Consider the following 20,964-nt stretch of genomic DNA (forward strand, 5'->3'; position numbering starts at 1 on the left):
CTCTCAACAGACAATCAGTTTTGTCGTTGAATTGAAAAATCGAATGTGTGGCAAATGAGAAGGAAGTAAGTGCGTCGCCAAGTGTAACAAACTACAATCTGACTTTGAACGCACACAACACACAAAATCCCTGACAAACATACAAACACATATAAATGTACATAGATACGTCTAAGTTGACAATCAGACTAACACACATATATATTCCGACTATCGCTAGCTTGCTATCAGCAGCCATGCAGCTAGTCAGTCGAAGACTTTCATCTCGCTCACCTCCTCCTCCCGCTATTTTGTCGTGTAGATGCAGGCGTGGCCCTTGTAAGCAACGACAGAAATAGTAGAAAACTTGACAGTTTTTTGCAAATTGGAAGTAAACTTCGAACGGTTAACTACATATTCGTATAAGAGCTCGAATGTGTGGAATTGAAAAATGGCGATGTAAGGAAAAGTATTCGTGCGCACAAAGTATCGATGTGGAGTTAGTGAAGTGTGCGTGCTGGTAGCTTGTCATCACTGCAAGATGGCCTGAGTTATTGAACTAGTGCTCTAATATTTTGTATACATAAGTACATATGTATGTATGTAGGTTCGCGCGCGAATGCGCTCTAACCTTAATCGTCTGTGTGAATGACATATAGTGTTGTCAATGGGCTTTAAGTCAAAAACTAAAATCCCTACTGCTCTCCTAGAAGCGAGGATAATTCGGTATTTCGTTGCTTTCATCGATGTGGAATTCAGCGTTGGCGAAAATTCATATAATAAAGGGTTGTGTAACGACAGATATTTTGTGGGACACATACTTATATCGCACATACGCTCTTCATAAGTGTATTTCCATATTTATTCGCCAAGAATAGTATAATTTCATATGAACAGATTTATTGATGTTATTTTAATCGGAGCCTTTATAACATTTTGCGAAAGCGTTGAAGAGTGTCCCGAATTAAGCAGAGTTAGACGTATCACAGCGAGCCCGCTCTCTAGGTGTATCTGAGAGGCGAGGCAATAAACCGGACTATGAGCAATGAAGAGTCGCTAAAGCTTCTCCGTGTTGCAGATTTTCTTTGTAATCCATGCCCTGCAGCGGAATGCTGATAATCGCTACGCTAAATTTTCTTCATCGAAGTTCTCTAAAAGAAAAGCAGGATGGCCTTAAGGTGTACAGCAAGAAAAAATATAGATGTAAGTTTAATTAGTCACATTGGCATGCCAGGAGGCGCTCCTGCTATTCTTTTTGAGATTTCCGTCGATCAAAATTAGCGGTAGCGATTTTCAGCATCCCACTGCTCCAAAAGCCTCCTCGGGACAAGACACCAGGATTGCACTGTTATCTCAGACTTGTTGGTTAATCGTCATCTTGGACCTGCACAGTTGCAAAGGTCCCAGAGCTTCGAGGCTGGAAAGTCGAAATGAGATTTATGTTCTACGAAGCCGGTGGATTCCTGGACATCGTCTATATTTAAATAGCTTAGCATTATTATAGAAAAAAAAAGGCTTGTGGATATCGATTTGCTTACAATTGTGAAGTGAACATAGAAAGCCTGCATTCGTAGAGACTTCAAGGTATGCCTGTTTCCTGCGTTGAGCACAGAAGTACCCTTACAAGTTGGGTCCCTCTCTGGTGGCTCATGAGCGTCAGCGAGCTGTTAAAGCAGTTGTAGAAGTAGAGCTTTCGGGTGGTTGTCTTTGCTGACAACGTGGCACATGCTCTCGCATCCAAGCGGCAATTGGCCGAAGAACTCACTGATGGTGCGCTGAAAATTGGCCAGGGCGCACCTGAACTTCCTCTCAATTGTGTAGTAATATTTTCAAATTACATTTATGTATGCACAGATATCTTCTATACAAAGCTACAGTGGCATCGCGTTAAAATGCGTGACTGCCGATTTGGAAACAAGGCCTACCTTGATTGATTAATTGCTGCCATACCTAATCGTGTGGAACATTACTTTAGATTTGCTAAGGCAAACTGTACGATATTCTGAGAGACCCTCCTCAAAAGGTATAGCTGTGAAGTTTAGGGGCCCTCCCTTGTAAAGACCAATTAGTCTTGTAACATGTGTCGAATAATCATCATTGGGTAGAATCTTGTAAACTCTGGATGCTTCCGCGAAGCAGCGCCAACTTGTTCAATAAGATTTTTTTCCCAAATAAGGCATTTCACAAAAGAAATACCTATGTATGTATGTACTAATTAGGCTCAAGTTACTTCCTTGTGCGAACTGAAGAATGAAATGCAGATATTTTTTGAGGAACTCTAACTTTGGCAGGCGTACTGCATTTCCTGGAATTGCAAAAGTGCTGACAACAAACAAGTGAAAGTAAAGATAAACATGGCATCGGACACAATGCTAACAGCAACGCGACCAATATTATCAACAATATATATATGTATACTTGAAGCTGCAGCAGCGCATATCAGATAGTATATCAAAGCGTAAATAACAAATATGTATATATTGTTTTATAGCGACAATGCATTCGAGACTGTCAAAGGAAACCACATCAGCTGCACAACAGCAATAAACAAAATAGCAGAACACTAAAGTTGTCATACCTGAAAAGTTGGTGAATGACGTTGATGATGAGTTCTGTTGACTGCAGGACGTTTTGATTCAGACAAACTCACACAATGCAATCAAAATGGCCACTTACATATACGTACATATGTACATATGAACAGTAAGGCAGTAAAGTAGAAATAAAAGCGAAAATATAATATTGAGAACTGACTAAGGAGACGTGCGGAAGTCTTTGCACATATGTATGTATGTATAAGGATGTATGTACATTGAAAACTTTTTTTTGTGACAGCAAATGTGTTAAAAAAAAGTCACAGACGAAAAGGAAAGTATTGTCAAAGAGAGCGCAAGCACGAAATGTACAAAAACTACGGAATTTAAGTACCCATGCAGTAAATGACTGGTCTAGTTTTATTAGCAATAACGGCGTAACCAAACCAAGAGTATTACATAGATCTATTAAGTGATCGATAAACAGGGCTTCAGTGTTTATAAAAAAAATTTATTAAATTAGAATAGGTGGTTATTCACCTGGACAAAAGTCTTCGCCACAGGCAATTAATCAACAAAACAAATTAAAATATCGGTTGTTCTCAAACCATCTACTCCACAGGTTGAATGGATTTCCGTGTTCACGAGATCAATTTGCCATCGCCTTTTGCGTGCTGCTCCAGATGTGCACGAGTTTTAGTTTAAATGGCTGGAATCATGGGCGTCATCCTTGCTTATTTTTACATTTGAAAAAAATTTCATATTTGTCTGCTTAAGACTAATATCATTATTATAGGGACATACTCAGTACAGTTGGGATCAAAAATCAGTACAGAGCCATAAAAATCAGCTCAATTTTAAGCGTATTTTTTATTATTAACAATATAACAACCAAATTACAGCGCATTAATTACAAAAAAAAATAACTTATAGACTTTTAAATACGTATAGTATTATCAATACAAAAATTCATTACCTCAAAACAAATCAATGGTATTACGTATGTATGTACAGCTGTGCTCAGGAAAATAGTAATAAAATGTATTGACAGGTTTTGAAAATTTTTTCTTTCCTTACTTAATTTAATTTTTTTATAAAAAATGTGAGTTGAAGTCTCAAACTTTCTAGAAAATTTATAAGAATTGAGAAAATAAAAAAAAATTTGTAGCCCATTCAGTTTCAGTAGAAGACGAGCTCGAGTCAGAATCTGTTTGCATATTTTAAGCTACAAATTTAAAACATATTTAGTTGGTGTGCTTATTAAATACAACATTCACATTAAAATGTTGACTAAAAGGTATATTACCGAATTATCGCTAAACGAATTTTCGAGTACGAATGAAATTTAATAGTGTTAAATGTGTATGTGCCAGTAAAATTACAGGTGGTCGAACATCAAAAATCAAAGTAAAGCTACATATATCATATCCAAGAGTCGGTAGTTTGCACCTTTTCCAAATTTTTAGAACTTACATTGCACCGTAGCAGTAGTCGTCTTAAGTTTGAAATACTGACAGCCGATTTCTCAGTGGATGTTTAATTATAATCGAAAGATTATCTCTTATTGTCATCTTCTCAGTGTACTTAATATATGATTAACTCACCACCACCTTTCATAAGATTTATTAATGGCGAAACCAGCTTTTCCTGTAAATCCTGTAAAACCTGCAAATCGTGAAGTTGGGTTGGGTTGAATCCAAACAGTTTGTTATTTTGCGAAATCCTAGGAAACGAAACAATTGCAAGCTGACACCTTTTTAATAATGGTTTAAATTTAATTAATGCTTTCAATCTGCTCACACGTATGAGTTGTCAAAAACCATTGTTTTGAACATGTAAACCTCAAGTAAATGTCAATTACACCAATTTACAAAAGTATTAAATGTAAAAATTAGTACAAACTCAAAAAATCAGTAGATTTTGCGTACTGATTTCGGGCTCTTAAAAATCAGTACAATAGAAAAAAATCAGCACATGTACTGATTAAATCAGCGCATCTGGCCACCCTAGTGTAATTCTTGCAAATGGCCGCGCAAATTAGTTGTATTGCCCGAAGTCTTTAAGTGTTTGCCACAAATTTTGAATTCCGCTTCTGTAGATGCAATTTTATTAAAGAAAGTCCAGGCAGCGCTCGTAAAATTAAGCTCGCAAAGCTAAGAAAGAACGCAAAAATTTATAAATAGGAATGCAAAAAGAACATCGATATTAGTGCTGGGCAGTATCGATACCAAAAGTACTCAGAAATCGATTATCAAAAGGATCGGCAGTACCCGATTTGAAAAAAATATAGATACTGAGTACTTCAAAGTCCTCAGTACTCACAAAAGGACTTGAAAGTAATCAGAATTTGAAGGAACCCGAAAGTAATCAATACTTAAAAATACTCTGTTCCAAACATCAGCTTGATACTTGTACTCAGGATCGATTCAAAGTACTCAGTATTAAGTGTCGAAAAGATACTTCCAACTACTGAGTTCTATTTACATTTAACGGTATTCCGAAATGATTGTATTCAATTTCAAGTTTCAATAATTTTCTAGCACAATACTTGTATCTAGTACATTTAGCCATTCATTTGACATAATTTGGGATAAATATATAACTTCAATAAAGTGCTGCTAGCTTGTAAGATTTCTGCACTAACCATTGCATTGTTACCGACATGTGTATATTTAAAGAAAGTACTCAGTACTCTCAAAAATACCCGATCTTCAAAAGTATCGATATCAAAGAACTCAATCTACAAAAGTACTCGATTCTTCTCAACACTAATCGATATTCGTTGCATTGCTATCTCAAAGCATCGATGTTTCAACATCGAACTCCTAAAATAAATACACTCGGCGGTTCGCTGCATTTATTGATGTCCTTCTTTTTAGCTCAAAATTTTAGTATCACAGCAATTTGAAGCTGCGCTCACAATGGTAATTCCCGTGAGAACTTATTTTTGGCTCCCTTGTCCAGTCCCTTGCAAGGCTTCAAACAAGGTATCGATTGATCAATAATGCTTAGTTAGGACCGAATATAGAGCTTATTCTACCGACCTTCCCTTGCTGGCGCAAGCCACAAGCCGGAGGAGAAGCTCGCCCAAACACTAACATATTTGTAAGCCCCAATCTATTATTATTATTATCAGGTTTTTTGTGGACCTATGGATGGATAAATATATCACGAAAATTAACCTAAGATAAATGTAATTAGCATGGAATGGATTTTATGGATTAAGCTTTCCCTGATTCCATGTAGGGACCCATCGCCCCCCTTCCCCCTGTATCCGCCACTACTCCTCTGGCTCTCATAGCTTTATATACAAATGCGTAAAGTTTTCTATAGAATTAAGACGTGAGTTATCCCTCACATAACCCTTAACTAATTGTTCGGTCAGATATCACTCTCACAAATCTAGTCTACAGGCGTGTTTATCTTACGTCTGCTTCCTCTTGTCTGTCCCTAAGTGCCGCAAATCCCCACTTAACACACATAAATGTTTCAGAACAAAATAAACTGACACGGCATATTTAAATAATTGCATTATTGGAAGCACATTTCCCGTACTTCTGCTCTAACAAGCACTTATCTACACGAATACGTATGTATGTATGTATGCGCACTAGGCCGGTGCGGTATTTTTGCAAGATAATTTCGAATTTTTTTCCCCCCGATCCTAAGGGTCGCCTTTTTTACAATTTTCGGTCACACCTACATATCGCACACCCTCTTTAGAAGAGGCACAATTAAAAAAAAAAATTTTGGTAGATTTTTTGCATAAATCGATTCATAGGATTTATCGCCAATTAATGCGTAACGACATTTTTTTTAATTTTTTTTTTATGCAGAAAGCATCTAGATGCTCTAGGAATAGTTCTGCATCAAAAACAAAATTTTGAAAAAAAAAATTTGGATCTGATTTTTTAGTTGCGCCTCTTTTGAAGATGGTGTGCGATATGTGCTTTCTGTAATAATTTTTTTTAGTAGTTCTACTGGAATAATAGAAATTCTTCCCTAGCAGAAGTTTGATGATTTTTGGTTAGCTTTAATTTACAGACGTTAGGGTGTTACGTTAGAGTGATAAGAATTGAGACCTGCCGAATAGGTACTAAAACGTGGTACTTGAGGTCAATAGACCTTGTAGCAAAAAAATTGTTCAATTGTAGATGCTGAAGATATCACGAAAAATCTAAAAAAGCGACCCCTACGTCCCGCTAAAAAATTCAAAATTGCGTTGCAAAAATACTTAACATTTGAAGATGTACGGCTAACTATTTTTTCTGGTACGGTCTAGTCCTCCCATTACCTACTTATCAACACACTAACTACATATCTACTAGATGCGCGATAGCATTCGCTTTTATTGGCTCTTGATGTTGCAAACTAAAGTGACATACACACACACACACATATATACATATATGTATGAAGATGCAAATATTTACATTTCATAATATGTATGTAAGTACATACGTACAAATATACATAAGTATGTATGTTGAAGTCATAGAAAGCATCCACTTGCGATTTCCGTCCGCTCAACGTGGCAAACGTCGACTCTCTTACGTATGTTGTGTCTCGTCTACGCAAATAAGTGTCTGAATGAATGAGTGACTTAAGGACTGACAAGCCGCCTACCGGTCCTATTCACTGATATAACACACAACAACCTGTGTGAGACTGCCAGTTCGCTTTAAGTACTGTCTGCATCAATGATTCACATCTGTCTATGCGTCCGACAGCTTACCGTCCATTCAGCAGTACGAGTGTGTATTGCACATGCACTGAAGTACATACATATGTATATGTATGTATGTATATTGGGTGCGTAACAGTCTCCCCTAATGTTTCTGTATATGCAGACTGACATGGGCATCGTTTCACACACTTGTGTAATAAATACTTCAATAGCTTGTGGTTAATTCAATAGCTATCATTATATAAACTTAATATAAATGCCTTAGTTTGTAGACTGAAACATTTATTTATATACATACATATATGTATATGGAATTGTATGTTTTTGATGCCTGCAGCGTGTGTGTGTTTGTCCTCCATTCATGTTGGAATGTCATCAATTTTAAATTAAGATAATAATATTTTTGTGCACACATGCGAGCAAACAGGCATTTCCTTGCTTGTTTTCCACTTTGCAGTGTTCTCTTGTCTCGTCTCATGTCATAATGATGGTTATTTTGCGACAAATATCTGTGCCTAGCAAGCAGCCGCTTTTTCTAATGTCTGCTAAACAAATATGAATGTGTGTGAGATAATGTGCCATTTAAGTTTGTGCATGCAAGCAAATACTACAGTAGACGAGCGCAAAAGACATTACGTAAATTGTTAGTTAGTTCTAGCGGAGCGTTAGTAAGACGTTTATGATTTGATTATTATAAGGCATAACCGCTAGACATCCTCGTCTGTTTAAACACAATCACTGTATAAACGCGTTGCGCCTGCGCTCTTTGCTTGCTTCGCCTAATTGTTGAATAAGCACAGTGTGCGCACGGAAGTATGCAACATTATATTCGCGAACGATTCGGGCTATTGTTTTTTACATTTCACTGTGATTCGCAACGAGTTTATGCAATATTTCGATCAAATCAGGAGTAGCTGAAACTATGCTTATTGCTAGACATCGCAAATAAAAACAATCGATTTTCCCAAACGATTCGATGAATTGGGTGGAAACACAACATCGGTGCGGAAATATATTGACTAAAGGGAAATAGACATGAGATCGATTTCATATCAATTGTGTCAAACTGCATTTTTCTTCAAAATAATACCACGGTAGGAAAAAGCTCAAGTTTTGAAATCGTACAAAAAACGCCGAGACACGTAAAGTTAATATTGGGTCGTAGATTGTGGATCTCTATACCGTTCTTCCAGGTCAGGTAATTTTCGCAAAATATTTTCATTTCTTTATGAAAAAAAGTAAGTGCGCCTGGGCCACACTGGAGAAGTGAAACTAACGTTACATATCTATTGTATCTCATAACCAATATACATACATACATACATATGTACATCTGCTTTTGCTTAAGGTTATATTTTTTGTTTTTTCCCCTACCTCTACCCCTGTTCGTTCATTTTCATCTCTATATTCTATCGATAACAACATCCAACAAAATATCGAAAATCGATAACACTATCGATTACGTTAATCGGTAAAAATATCGATAAATAATCAATAACAGAATCGATAAAAATATCGATAACAAAATCGATAACAAAATCGATAAATAATCGATAACAAAATCTATAAATAATAGATAACAAATTCTATAATAACATCGATAAATAATCGATAACAAAATCCACAAATAATGGAGAACAAAATCGATTACAAAACCGAAAAATAATCGATAACAAAATCGATAAACAATCGATAATAAAGTCGGATAACAAAATCGATGACAAATTCGATAACAATTTCGATAGCAAAATCGATAATAGCATTGGCAGATAAATCGATAAAAATATCGATAACAAAATCGATAAATATATCGATAATAAAATCGATAAATAGTCGTTAACAAAATCGATAATAAAATCGATTAAAATATCTATAAATAGTCGATAACAAAATCCATACATAATCGATAACAATATCGATAACAAAACCTATAAAAATATCGATTATTATATCGATCAGTTCCGAGAATCCCTAAAATTGCTAAAATCCCAAAATAGTTCCCAGATTGAGTCTCTGTGGCTCTATCTATATCCTTTTGTCTTTCCGCCCCAACCATTTCCGTTGAATTTGCCAATTTACTCCCAACCAACCAACTGCCGCTAAAGAAGTTTCACTTCAAAATCAAACATTAACAAGAAAAAATTAAAAAAGTAACAAATTGTTTGCAGTTGGTTTCATTTGTAGTAAAGCCTGTTCTTTTGTCAAAAAATCAAGCTACTACCGATGAAAATCGATGGATAAATAAACAAGTTTTAAATGAGCAAATAAAAAATTTGCAATAATTTTTTTATGAAATAGGAGCAAGAAATAATGTTATCCATACGCCATAACGTTCATGGCCGAACGCTTCCTTAGTCCTACATGGCGTATGAGTAACATTTTTCGTGTTAAAGTTGGAATTTCGGGGTTTTCGTTCGCAATGCAAACTTTAAATGAAAATATCTTGGGAAAATGACCGGAACGACCCAAAATTTACATTTACATGTCTCGGCTTTTTTCGTGTAATTTTAGGGTGTTTGGTTCAATAAAGAATCTTGTTCAACGCTCTCTCAATTAATAAGCTTTAATTCATTTATTAGTATGAAGTGCACATCTACCTATTTATTAAAAAATTGTGGAACTCTCTTCAATGTCACTATGCACACAACTGTCGAGACACACACAACATTTGCAGAATATCTGCGAGTATTGGCTTAATTGAATTATTTCTTACTTGCCGACCCAAGGTTACGAAGGGCTTCACAATGCGCCAGTTCATCAACGTAAAAGGAAGTGGACAGAAATAAATGAATCCATTGAAAGACAGATTCATAAATGAGTTTTTTTCGAATTGTATTGAATGTAGTACACACATACAGTGGTCGAAATAATTATAGCCGCACCACATTTTGACAAGTTTTAATATATTATTTTTGTTGTTATTTATTTTGGTTATTTTTTTATAAACATATAGTTCAATCTAATTAAAAAAGTTAGAAATTTTTACGAAAGTTGGTTGATTTTTTTAAATATTGCACTAAGTTTGAGCCTTGGATTTACAGGGGTTTTCTTAAATAATGAACTATATTTTTATAAAAAATAACCAATAAATAAATAAAAATATTTCGACCACTGTATGTACATACATATGTATCGCCAAAAATTTACAGTTTTACAAGAGAAAAAACCGCTACAATTTCTTTTTTATTCTAAATGAAATTAAATTTTGACCAGTTTTGGCTATTTTTCTTTTGCTTATTTAATGCTTAGTTTTTTTTTATAAAATTCTGACACATTACGCAACCAGCACCACATAAACCCGCATTTTAAACTTCGTACAAAAATTCTACAAACTTTAACAATTGCACCAAAAAATTTTAAACTTTTTATTTAGAATTTTTAGAAAAATTTTAGGTATGCTCATTTGTAGCTCATGTAACATTTTTGCTCCTCCCTTTATGCACATACACTTGTGGTCAGCTGATTAAGTTAAGTTACATTTTGACCAGTTTTGGCTATTTTTTTTCAAACTGCGTACACAAATTTTAAAAATTCAACAAACATTAACTATATAACCCAAAAATGTTAAACTTTTTGTTCAATACTTTATGTATGCAGCAGTATATAGCCCATTAAATTTTAGTAGGTTAAAGATCAAATTTCAAGACGCTGGAAAATCCCATTGATTTGTAATAATTTTTTTTCGCTGATGGTGCTAGGCATTTTCTCCCATACAAACGAAATTGTCGAGCATATTTTATATGAAAGAAAATGCACAACAACGCAATTTTCTAACGTGTGGAAATTTGCACTTTATCCTGCTAAAATTATAGCCCATCAAATTTTACTGCTGCATACACAAAATACTGAACAAAAAATCTAAAATTTAAATAAATAGCCAAAACTGGTCAAAATGTAACTTACCTTAATCAGCTGACCACTAGTGTATGTACAGTGGGAAGCAAAAATGTCGAAAAGGTTTTTTTTTTCAATACTTAAACTTTTTCATTTATTTTTGATTAAAATATTGTCCATGCTATAGCTAAAATAAACCAAAGAAAAAGTTGTAGTTTTTTTTCTATCTTTTTGTAATGAATCTATAAAACACTTCTGAGTGCAAGTTTGAAAACTCTAGAAAATCGCGTTTATTTCAACTTTTGTGCTTATGGTCGTTTTCTGTCTTTTACATGTAAAAAATTTATATTATGAAAATTTTGTGTAATTTTGTTTGCAAATGTTCTTATGTTGTAAAATTGTTCAGGAAAGACGGAAAATCGATGTACATATCTATGTAGTTTCGCATTACCTCTCATTCTGCACCAAAAACTAAATTTTGAAAATCCAAGTCCACTGAACCTTTTCACCTTTAGGTAGCGATATATGTACAATATATTTACATTGAAAAGTCCGCAAAAGACTAGATATCAGCAAACAAAAATTTAAAAAAATCATATCAAAAAAATAAAAAAAAAAAATTGAAAATTTTAAGAATTTTTATAAAAAATTTCCCAGGCCTGTGTAATCTAGTAATAACATGAGATTTACATGAAAAATTGGTCAAAAATCGCTGCTGACGATTGTCCCTAAATTTAGGCAAAATATTTTTATGGAAGCCACTGAAACGCTTGGAGAATAGAAACCGGCAATACAAAATTTAGTTTAAATATTTATTTTTGAATAGTCAAACATCTTTATATTTTACTAATTTTTGGCGAACTTTAATTTACTTTCAGACTAAGGTGTCAAAGTCGAACTTTTTTTTCTGGTACGATCGAATCGTACATCGTAAACGCTCATTTTTATTTTATTTCATTATTCAATCCACTTTAATATCTTTGTCTAGTAATTTCATTTTTATTTTTATTTTATTTTAGAATCTTTTTGCTAAGATATACTAAGGGTTCGTCTCCTTACTTGTGTACTCTGGCTATACCTTACTTTTCCTTCATATAGTATTTCTTTTGATTTGATTTCGCTTTCATTCAATTGCATTTCATTTTTATTGACACATTCGCTTTGCTGCTCTGACTCTGTGCCTGGTATATGTATGTGCTCTTCGTTGCTTTTGTTATCAACATAGTTGGCAAACGCGTTCGTCAAATGCCATGCAACTTCAATGAATGTTTAGATATTTTCGCTTTTAATGCTTTTCTTCCAAATAGTTTTATATGGGAATATTTATTTAAGTATATTCTGTGCGTCCTTGTCTTTTTATGAGCCGTTTATTTTGAAAGTGACATAAGTCATTTCCACTTCTTGTGCTTAAATGGTTGATTATTTTTAACCGAATGCATCTGTCGTGCGTAGTAAATTCGTGACAAAACTTTTTACATTTTGCTGATGAAAATAAACGAATAACAGACGCGTTCAGATACGGGCAAATGTTCACTGAAGTCAAGCTGCACGAAATGACTTATGAGACTTTCAAAATAAGCGGCTTACATACAAGTCTGCTTCTATATGTATCTAGTGTCAAGGCGAACGTATGGTTTGACCTATCTATAGATATTCTTGAAGCTAAAGTCGCTTCAATAAAATTTGATTAAACGTGAACGGCTTCTTACATACATACATACATATTATAAAATATATATGTACGTTTATAGATAATTATTTAGACGACAAGCTTTTTGAAATGCTTAAGTGTACTATTTTTATGTACTTCCACTCCATTATTATTCCCCGTCCTCTTTTTAACTCTATTATCTGTGTTGGCTCTTTGCTATTATCATCATTACGGAAAATTTAAAGCGGAAACACTTGCAATCAGCTTTATGGCTCATACTTTCAGCGCGCTGATAACATTGTTAAGCTACCGTTAAAGGCAATTGCTTCCTGGCTAATACACAGATACACAAAATATGTACAACCTCACTGTGTAGTTCACATAGCATAACTGAGAAGTACTTGAGGGCAAATAATTCAGCCGATTGTCATCTCCCGAGGGCATTTTTAATCGTTGTGGCAGGCACAAAAGCAATCTTCTTTGATGTCTCACGTAAAAGACATTGCGGCAAGAATTTCTGTGTCTATTTTCCAAAAGCCCCTTGGCATATATATACATTTCAAACAAGTGTGGAGCACGAAAACATGTCAATCGCTTATTTAGTTTGTTATGTTAAACCATCACACATTTATGTACATACATATGTGTTTTAAATTTCTGTTGTCAATGGAAAATCTTTAGATAAAAATTACATGGCGCGTATGTTCGCAATATTTCGGTAAACGACTTGACCAATTTGATGAAGAAATTTTTTTTTGTAATTATGCGGTCTTTATCGAAGTTAATGGGGACAAGCTTCACTTTTCTCTTGTGGAGTATGCTTCGGTCTTCCAGGCTGAGGTATTTGCAATCCTCAAGCCCATGGCCTACGTGGTGGGAAATAGGTGGAGGGGAAGGAATTTACGTGTCTGCAGTGACAGCCAAGCTGCACTAAAGGCGTTATTATGTTGGCAGGTCGCTCTGGAGTACCTGGTAATGAGACATCAGACCTTTTGGCCAGAGTTGGCTCAGACCAGGCATTCCTCGTTCCGCAACCAATTATAGCAGTCCCCTCTTCGGCCATCGAAGCCACCATCAAAAACTGGGTGTATACTTCGGCTATAGCTGGCCTCTATGTACTTTCATATGAAGCGCTGGTGTGATGGCCAGCCTTAACAAAGAACTTTATAGTTAAAAACCAGAGCGTAAATCAGTGGTCAGATGCTTTTGGCGCCACGAGTGCAGATGTGTCGGTGCTTAACGTGACTATCTGCCAAAATGACCTGACATCTCGGCACTCCAAAGCACAAAGGATCAATTCAATGCCTTGATGAGCGCCCTGAAATGCAAGCGCTTCAGTACCAATTGGCAGTGTGGGGTGGACACACTAACCACCTTGGTAGGGGTCGAGCCCCATCTAAACCTCTGCCGCACTATGGGTCCGGCACCTGCTTGCAAAGCAACTCCACATTGAACCATTTCTGGTTCTACCCGCACTTGGGTTTAAACCACAGCCACCACGATACTCCCCGAGGGGCCGCATCAGGAACAAACCCGGAGTAATGGTCACCAGCGAGATTTTCCCGACCTGTTCGACTCACCCTGACATACTTAACTTGCTTGGCTCACAACGGCACAACTTACTCGACTACTGAATTACACACTCATCTCCAATTCAACGTGCACACTTCATACCCATCTTTCTCGTCTCACTCGTCTTACTGGCACAATCCAGGGAGGTCGCTCGAACTCGCTCGACTTTCGCAACGGCTCGAGTTGCTCAACTTGCACACATTCAGCCATCTGCTCGCCTTGCTCATCTCGCACGTCTTACTCGCCTCGCTCGTGAGCGCCCTCCTTTAACCAGGTGAGGTGACTCGAATCGCTCAACTTTCGCAACTGCTCGAGTTGCTCAACTTGGACATCACCATTTTCAAAACAATTCGTCCACCGTTTTTCACTAATTTTTCGCCGTTTTTCTATCATTAACTTCATTTTCCATCACTTCATTCACCTACATTTTCACCATTTTTCTAGTCGTGCTTATCATGCTAGTGCTTGTCTTTCCTGTATTTCAAGCCTTGCTTGTCTCGCTAGTCTTGCTTGTCTCGCCGACGAACATATTCCGGGGGAATTCTGTTCCCCGTGGTACCAGGTTTAAGTCTCTGGTAAGCCTTTCGTAAGCCGTATACTTCTACCAGTTGAGCCTCCACCGACTCAGGACTGGTAGCCTTTGACAGAGTACCTTGGGGTTGATAAGCCCGCAGTTCCACTCCCAACGGGAGCGAAACGGGTGCATTAAGATGCTGCCCAATGGAGACTCCGAACGTGCGGTCCGATTTATTATCGATAAATTTATTGATCGAAAATTCAGCTGCTATCCGCGAAATCAGACTGCTGGTTTTAGGCCACTCTAAAGAAATAAATAGATTTCGATCTGACATGAAAGCATTTGCTGCCGACTATATTATACCAAAGTTGTGAGCCAACTACAAGCGCCGCCCAATATGTATTGTCAAGCGGAGGTCTTGGCTGTCTTGTACGGTATCGAATACTATTAAACGGAAGGTAAAATTTTTGATTTCTTAGATTTTTTTAAATGCGAAATAGCACCTGTGAAGTGTAGAACGAAAGAGACAACAAAGCTGTAGAAAATGTTTCGAATCTGATGTTCCACTTTCACAAATGTCAGCAAGGGTTATACGGGCGGCGTTGAAACCACATCTAAAGACCATTATTAAAATAGTTTATATATACATACATACATATAGTGAAAAATTTATTCAATTTCAAGCAACTTTGTATGTAATTTTCAAGAAAACATAAATAACTTCCTTCACCTTTTACAATTTTCTTTACCATCGTTTCATTGAAAAATCTCAATGAAATGTGAATTAAATAATTTAATTTTAATTGTTAGCTATTTATAAACTGTAGGAAAATAGTGTAGGACTATATATAGCATCGAAAAGATATTATGATTCAGAACACATTTTTTTAAACATAGGTTACGAGTCTGCCTACTCTTTGGCAAAGAATTCATATGAAAATGACATAAATCTTTTCACAAGTAATCTACTTAACTTTTTTTTCGTTGTAATGCGACTTTAAATACGTGTAGCGTGAAAACTTTTACCAAAATAGCGAATATCAATTGCGGCACTGATGGCCACTTAACGATGATTGAGAATCTGAAAGAGGGCGATGATAAGTGGCCATAAAATTACCTCAATTACAGGGTGAAAAAAAAATGTCATACAAGTTTATGACAACTGCAACCAACAATAAGTCAAATCAAGAGGAAGAACCGTTCAAGTGTCAAAAGCGCGAAAGGCAAATGCAATGCGCATTTGTGGCTGTGGGGAATGGTATAAAATGTTTTATGGAAGTTGAAATTTACGTGAGGAAGCCAGTGTGAGAGACAAGGTGAGACAAGTTTTTACTATGGCGTTTGACATTTTATGGCAGAGAAATTTTTATTACATTAATTTCTTTGGCTACGAATATGAAAAAAATAAACACTTGCAAGTGTGTAGGTGCATATGTGCATATGTATGTAAGTGTATGCTAACAGCAGTATTTTTCGCTGAGAATAGAGGGGTGTTTATGGCCTTAACGATGGATATAAAGAAAAAATGTTGGAAAAAAGCACACATACTACATATACATACATACGTATTTAATCGAATTCCTTTCTCATTCTTTTACATTTGAGGTGTAAAGTATGTTAGTAAGCTTCCCGGTGCTTGTTTACAGACGCGGAGTACGACTTTGTAGTTTAAATATATCCTGTAAATGAAAATCACCATAAGTCATATTCATTGGTGAAAGTTCTGAAACCCGAGGTTACAGAAGCACCATACCAGCAAAAATATTGTAATTTATTGTAATTTCACGCAGCTGTAAATCCTCATTCATCAAAATCGAAACTTTTACTTAAATATTTGCGACGTTACGCATACGCCCGAACATAAAAAGTTTCTGAGGTCAATGACTTGAACTGTATGTATTTTATTTTGTTTGCATTGTAGCAATTAGGTTCTCGGCACGGTATCTTGCCTCCTTATTAAGTAACACGAAATAAATCGTGTATCGAAACGAAAGCTGTGCGAAGTAGAGCTCTTGAAATTGTTCGAATAATTCGATTATTCGAATATTCGAACGTTCGAATGGCAATTGTTTGTACGATTGGAAATCGAATGTTACTATTCGAATAGTTGATTCTCTTCGATTATTCGAATAGTCGCAAAGCTACGATTATTCGAATAACTTCTTAAAATCGAATATTCGATCGTTGTAATAAGTGTTATTTGTTAAAAAAAAAAATAAGAATTTATAAATTTTGTGTGTTTTTGTGAACATGAGTGCAAGAAAACAAAGTTGGGTGTGGAGTTTTTTTACGAAGTGCAGTGATGGTAAGCAAGTTACCTGCTCCATTTGTGGAGCAGTCCTTAGTTTCCACTACTCCACTTCCTCGCTAAGCACTCACTTGAAACAAGTCCATAAGAAGGAACCGATTCGTGGTGGTGGCATGTAAGTACAAATAAAGAAAAATATAAGTTATAAGTAAAATATAGAGCACAAGCTTGTTACACATATGTAGAACACCGGACACGAATATCGATGCAACAAGTGGTGAATGCGTTGAAACGCAGGCGAGCACCTCGGGTGGCCGTAAGAGAAAAAAGCACGACACCGTTCATGACTGCACATTTGAACGTCAGGAATTGATATCTCGTGGAGTGGCACGCCTAATCGCAAGTAACATGTTACCAATCTCCTTCCTTTCCTCTGAAGGCTTTCGCGACTTTATGAAGTTATTGGAACCAGGATACAAAGTTCCCTCTCAACAAAGTATACTCTCACGCTTACAATTGTTTTATAATGACGTAAGAGAAAAAATTGCAAACGATTTGGCGGAGGTAGAAAGCGCATCAATTTCAGTGGACGAATGGACATCAAGAACTCAAGATTGTTATTTATCAGTCGAAGCCCAGTATATTGACAAAAATAGTGAATTGTGCAAAGTTACACTTTGTAACGAGCAACTAGAAGGTAAATCTATTAAAATAACTACCTTGTATGTAGATATATAAAATAAACACATACACTCATACATACATGCATAATTTGTGTTTTAATTTTAAGACATGTCAATTGTTTAAATAATTTGTATTTATAGACCGACCAAATGCTGAAAACATTGCATCCGCAATAGAAGTAGTTTTAGCCGATTGGAACATTTCCGACAAAACGCAAGCGATAACGCACGACAGTGCATCAGTCATGAATGCAGCAGCGCAACAACTTTTTAATATAGGGGACAGCATCAAGTGCAGCGCTCACCTTTTGCAGCTTGTGACGCATTAGCAGCTGTACCTGATTACGATAAAATTTGCAAAAAAGGACGAAATTTAACAGCACATTTTCATCGCTCAAATATTGCCATAACTGCACTAGTAAACCGCCAAGTACAGTTGGGGATAAAGGAAAATCGACTCATACAATGCTGCGAAACACGTTGGAACTCCAAATATTACATGTGTGAGAGGCTGCTTTTGAATCGAAATGCAATCTGCCTAGTTTTATCAGATAAAACCGTTACAAAAACTTGCGATGCGCTGAGGCTAGAAATGCAAGAGAAGGAGTGGGGTGAAATGCAGAACTTGGTTGACATTTTGAAACCTTTTGATAAAGCGACTGCAGTGCTATGTGGTGGCAAAAATGTGACATTGTCTTTAGTGCGACCTTTAATACACCGTCTTATTAAAAACCACATGGCCGCATCGTCGGAAGATGATGCAAATAAATATATATTCAAAGAAACTGCACGTAATTCCCTTTTTGAAAGGTTCAATATGGGTTGTGTTTTAGAAAAAGTTTCAGCTCCAATAATTTCCTCATTTTTAGACCCCAGATATAAGAACCTTAATGATGAAGATTCGCAAACAAAACACAAGGTTTATGACTTTATCAGAAGCCAACTTCAAGTAAGCAATGTCATTAACCAAGAAACAGACAGCGTAGTACATACCGACTTGGATTTTTTGTTTGATGGTGAAATCCCAACAAATAATGTTATGTCACAAATCGACTCTTATTTGGCTGAACCTCAGATCGGCCACAACATTCATCCCCTAACATGGTGGAAAAATCACCGTGCTATTTATCCGGAACTTTTCAAATTAACCGCAAGATATTTGTGCATACCAGCTACATCGGCAGAGTCCGAACGCACTTTTTCAATTGCTGGGAATATTGTCACGCCACGTAGAAGTTGTTTGTCACCGCAAAATGTTAGCCTTCTTACATTCCTGTATAATAATAAGCGTTTCTTCACAGATATGTGTCCATTTTAATAACTTAATTATTCCTCTTAGAAGGTAAAATGCATTTTATGTGATTTTTTAACCTGCTCATTTATATTGTTGCTGAATAATTACAAAATTTTCTCAAAACAAACTTATGTTCCTACATTTCAATTTATTTAAATGTGTACATATTTATTCATACATGATACCTACACACATTTCAACATTCGAATAATCGAGCACCAGTTATTATTCGAATAATTGACTACGAGCAGGTTATTCGAATAATCGACAGTGAGCGATTATTCGAATACTGCTAATCGAATAGCATCATATTCGAATAATTCGAATATTCGATTAATCGAATATCAAGAGCTCTAGTGCGAAGTGTTACAATACAACTTTTACCGCTGTTATAAGTATATATGTATGTATGACACATATATATGTAAGTATAAATGTGTTTTTATGTGTAAAAATGTACAACATTTTTCCATCGCCGGCTTATAGATTTTAGTCACATTTAGCAAGAAATTATCCATGTGATATAATCTTCGAAGCAGAGACCACTCTCTGCAATTTATCTACATAGAGTTTTCTTAAATTAGGAAAGCGCACTGAAAAAACTTTCTTTAAATTTTTTAGTACCCATGTGTAGAACAAGTTAACATCCACTCTATTTACTATAGATTAGCAAATACCCGGCGTGCTTCACTGCGCCTTAAAAGTATTTTTGTGCTGTTTGACACCCGTATTGTAGCATTTCATTTATTTTAACAATTTAATTTAATAAAATCTTTCAAACAGGTGGCAACCCTCCTCAAACATATTACCGGCAGTAATCTTCCCTAAACCTCTTCAGTTGGATACCCAAATTGCAATATTCAATTTGTATTACAAATTAAATTAAATTAGAATTTTCAAATAGGTGGCAACCTTCAACAAAAACTATTTTCGGTTGTAAGCCTTTTTAAACGTCTTTCTTTTGACAGCCATATAATAATATTTACCTTATCTGGTCAATTTACTTAAACTGCAATTTTCAAACAGGTGGCAACTCTCTAATTTTTTCTTTTTATATTTTAAGTCAGACTCCTAGAAATGCACAGGAAAAGCTGCATTCAATTCCATGCATTAGTTTTCGAGTGAGCCGCATACAAGCACACAAACAGACAGAAAGACAAAAATTCTAAAAATTGTTGATTTGGCTTCTGTAGTTCTAATAAAGACCCCCCATATTAATTTTCTTTAATACCTATAATGTACAGACGTCGGCCTGCTATAATTTTATTATACATAGTTATGTGTAAAAAGAAGGAGCTGTGAATTGAAAGGGATTTATAACAACGAACAACTAACCCATAAACACACGAAACAAAAATTAAGAAAAATAAAATCAAATAAACTAAAATAAAGTAAAGTTAAGTAGCATAAAGTAAAATAGAAGAAAACTGGCTAAATAAAATAGCGATACAAGAAAGTAAATATAATAGATAATGTATGTAAGATCTGCTTCATTTGAAATTACATACATACATAGCATAACTTTGTTATCGACTACTCGATCAGCCGTTTATTTAGTGCGCTGATTTTGCTATCGTTGTTTTTTATTACAGTTGATTTTAAAAATAAGTGATGTGGAGAGCAAAGAACTTCAGCAAAGTAAATTGATTTTGGACTAATTCATGCAAAATCCCCACATCTCCCAATGTCGGTTAGTAAAATTGCTGAAGATTGGAAGGTCGACGGTACAAAATGTATTGTCAAATATCAAGAAAAATTGCAGCATTGAGAGAAAGACGGAATGTGGCGGAAAATCAGGCACTATAAATAAAATAGTGGAGAAGGATGTTCCAAGGACTTTGAAAAGGAAACCGAATCCCTCTGAATGTGTTGTTGCACCTGGAGTGTTGTTCTGAGTGCCTGTATTGTTTTGGCCTGATTTGGCAACCAGCCATTGTGCAAAAAAAGCGCAAGAGTTTTATACAC

The 20,964-nt window shown here is 35.7% G+C and overlaps 1 protein-coding gene across 2 annotated transcripts; it reads left to right on the forward strand.

Annotated features, from left to right (window-relative positions):
- The first annotated feature begins 557 nt into the window (after positions 1-557).
- Positions 558-19,067, forward strand: LOC108375202 (zinc finger BED domain-containing protein 1-like). 2 transcript variants are annotated; one of them, XM_017631308.1, is made up of 3 exons: positions 558-578; positions 16,779-17,719; positions 17,847-19,067. In XM_017631308.1, the coding sequence occupies exons 2-3, from the start codon at positions 17,431-17,433 to the stop codon at positions 18,032-18,034; spliced, it is 477 nt and encodes a 158-aa protein (XP_017486797.1). In that variant the 5' UTR covers positions 558-578; positions 16,779-17,430; the 3' UTR covers positions 18,035-19,067. The 2 variants fall into 2 exon arrangements, with proteins under 2 accessions (XP_017486797.1, XP_017486796.1); XM_017631307.1 differs by having other exon boundaries at positions 16,779-19,067.
- Positions 19,068-20,964: the final 1,897 nt, after the last annotated feature.

Source organism: Rhagoletis zephyria, unplaced genomic scaffold (genome assembly GCF_001687245.7).
Source record: "Rhagoletis zephyria isolate East Lansing unplaced genomic scaffold, Rhagoletis_zephyria_1.1 Rzeph_scaffold_08624, whole genome shotgun sequence".
NCBI classification, from domain to species: domain Eukaryota; kingdom Metazoa; phylum Arthropoda; class Insecta; order Diptera; family Tephritidae; genus Rhagoletis; species Rhagoletis zephyria.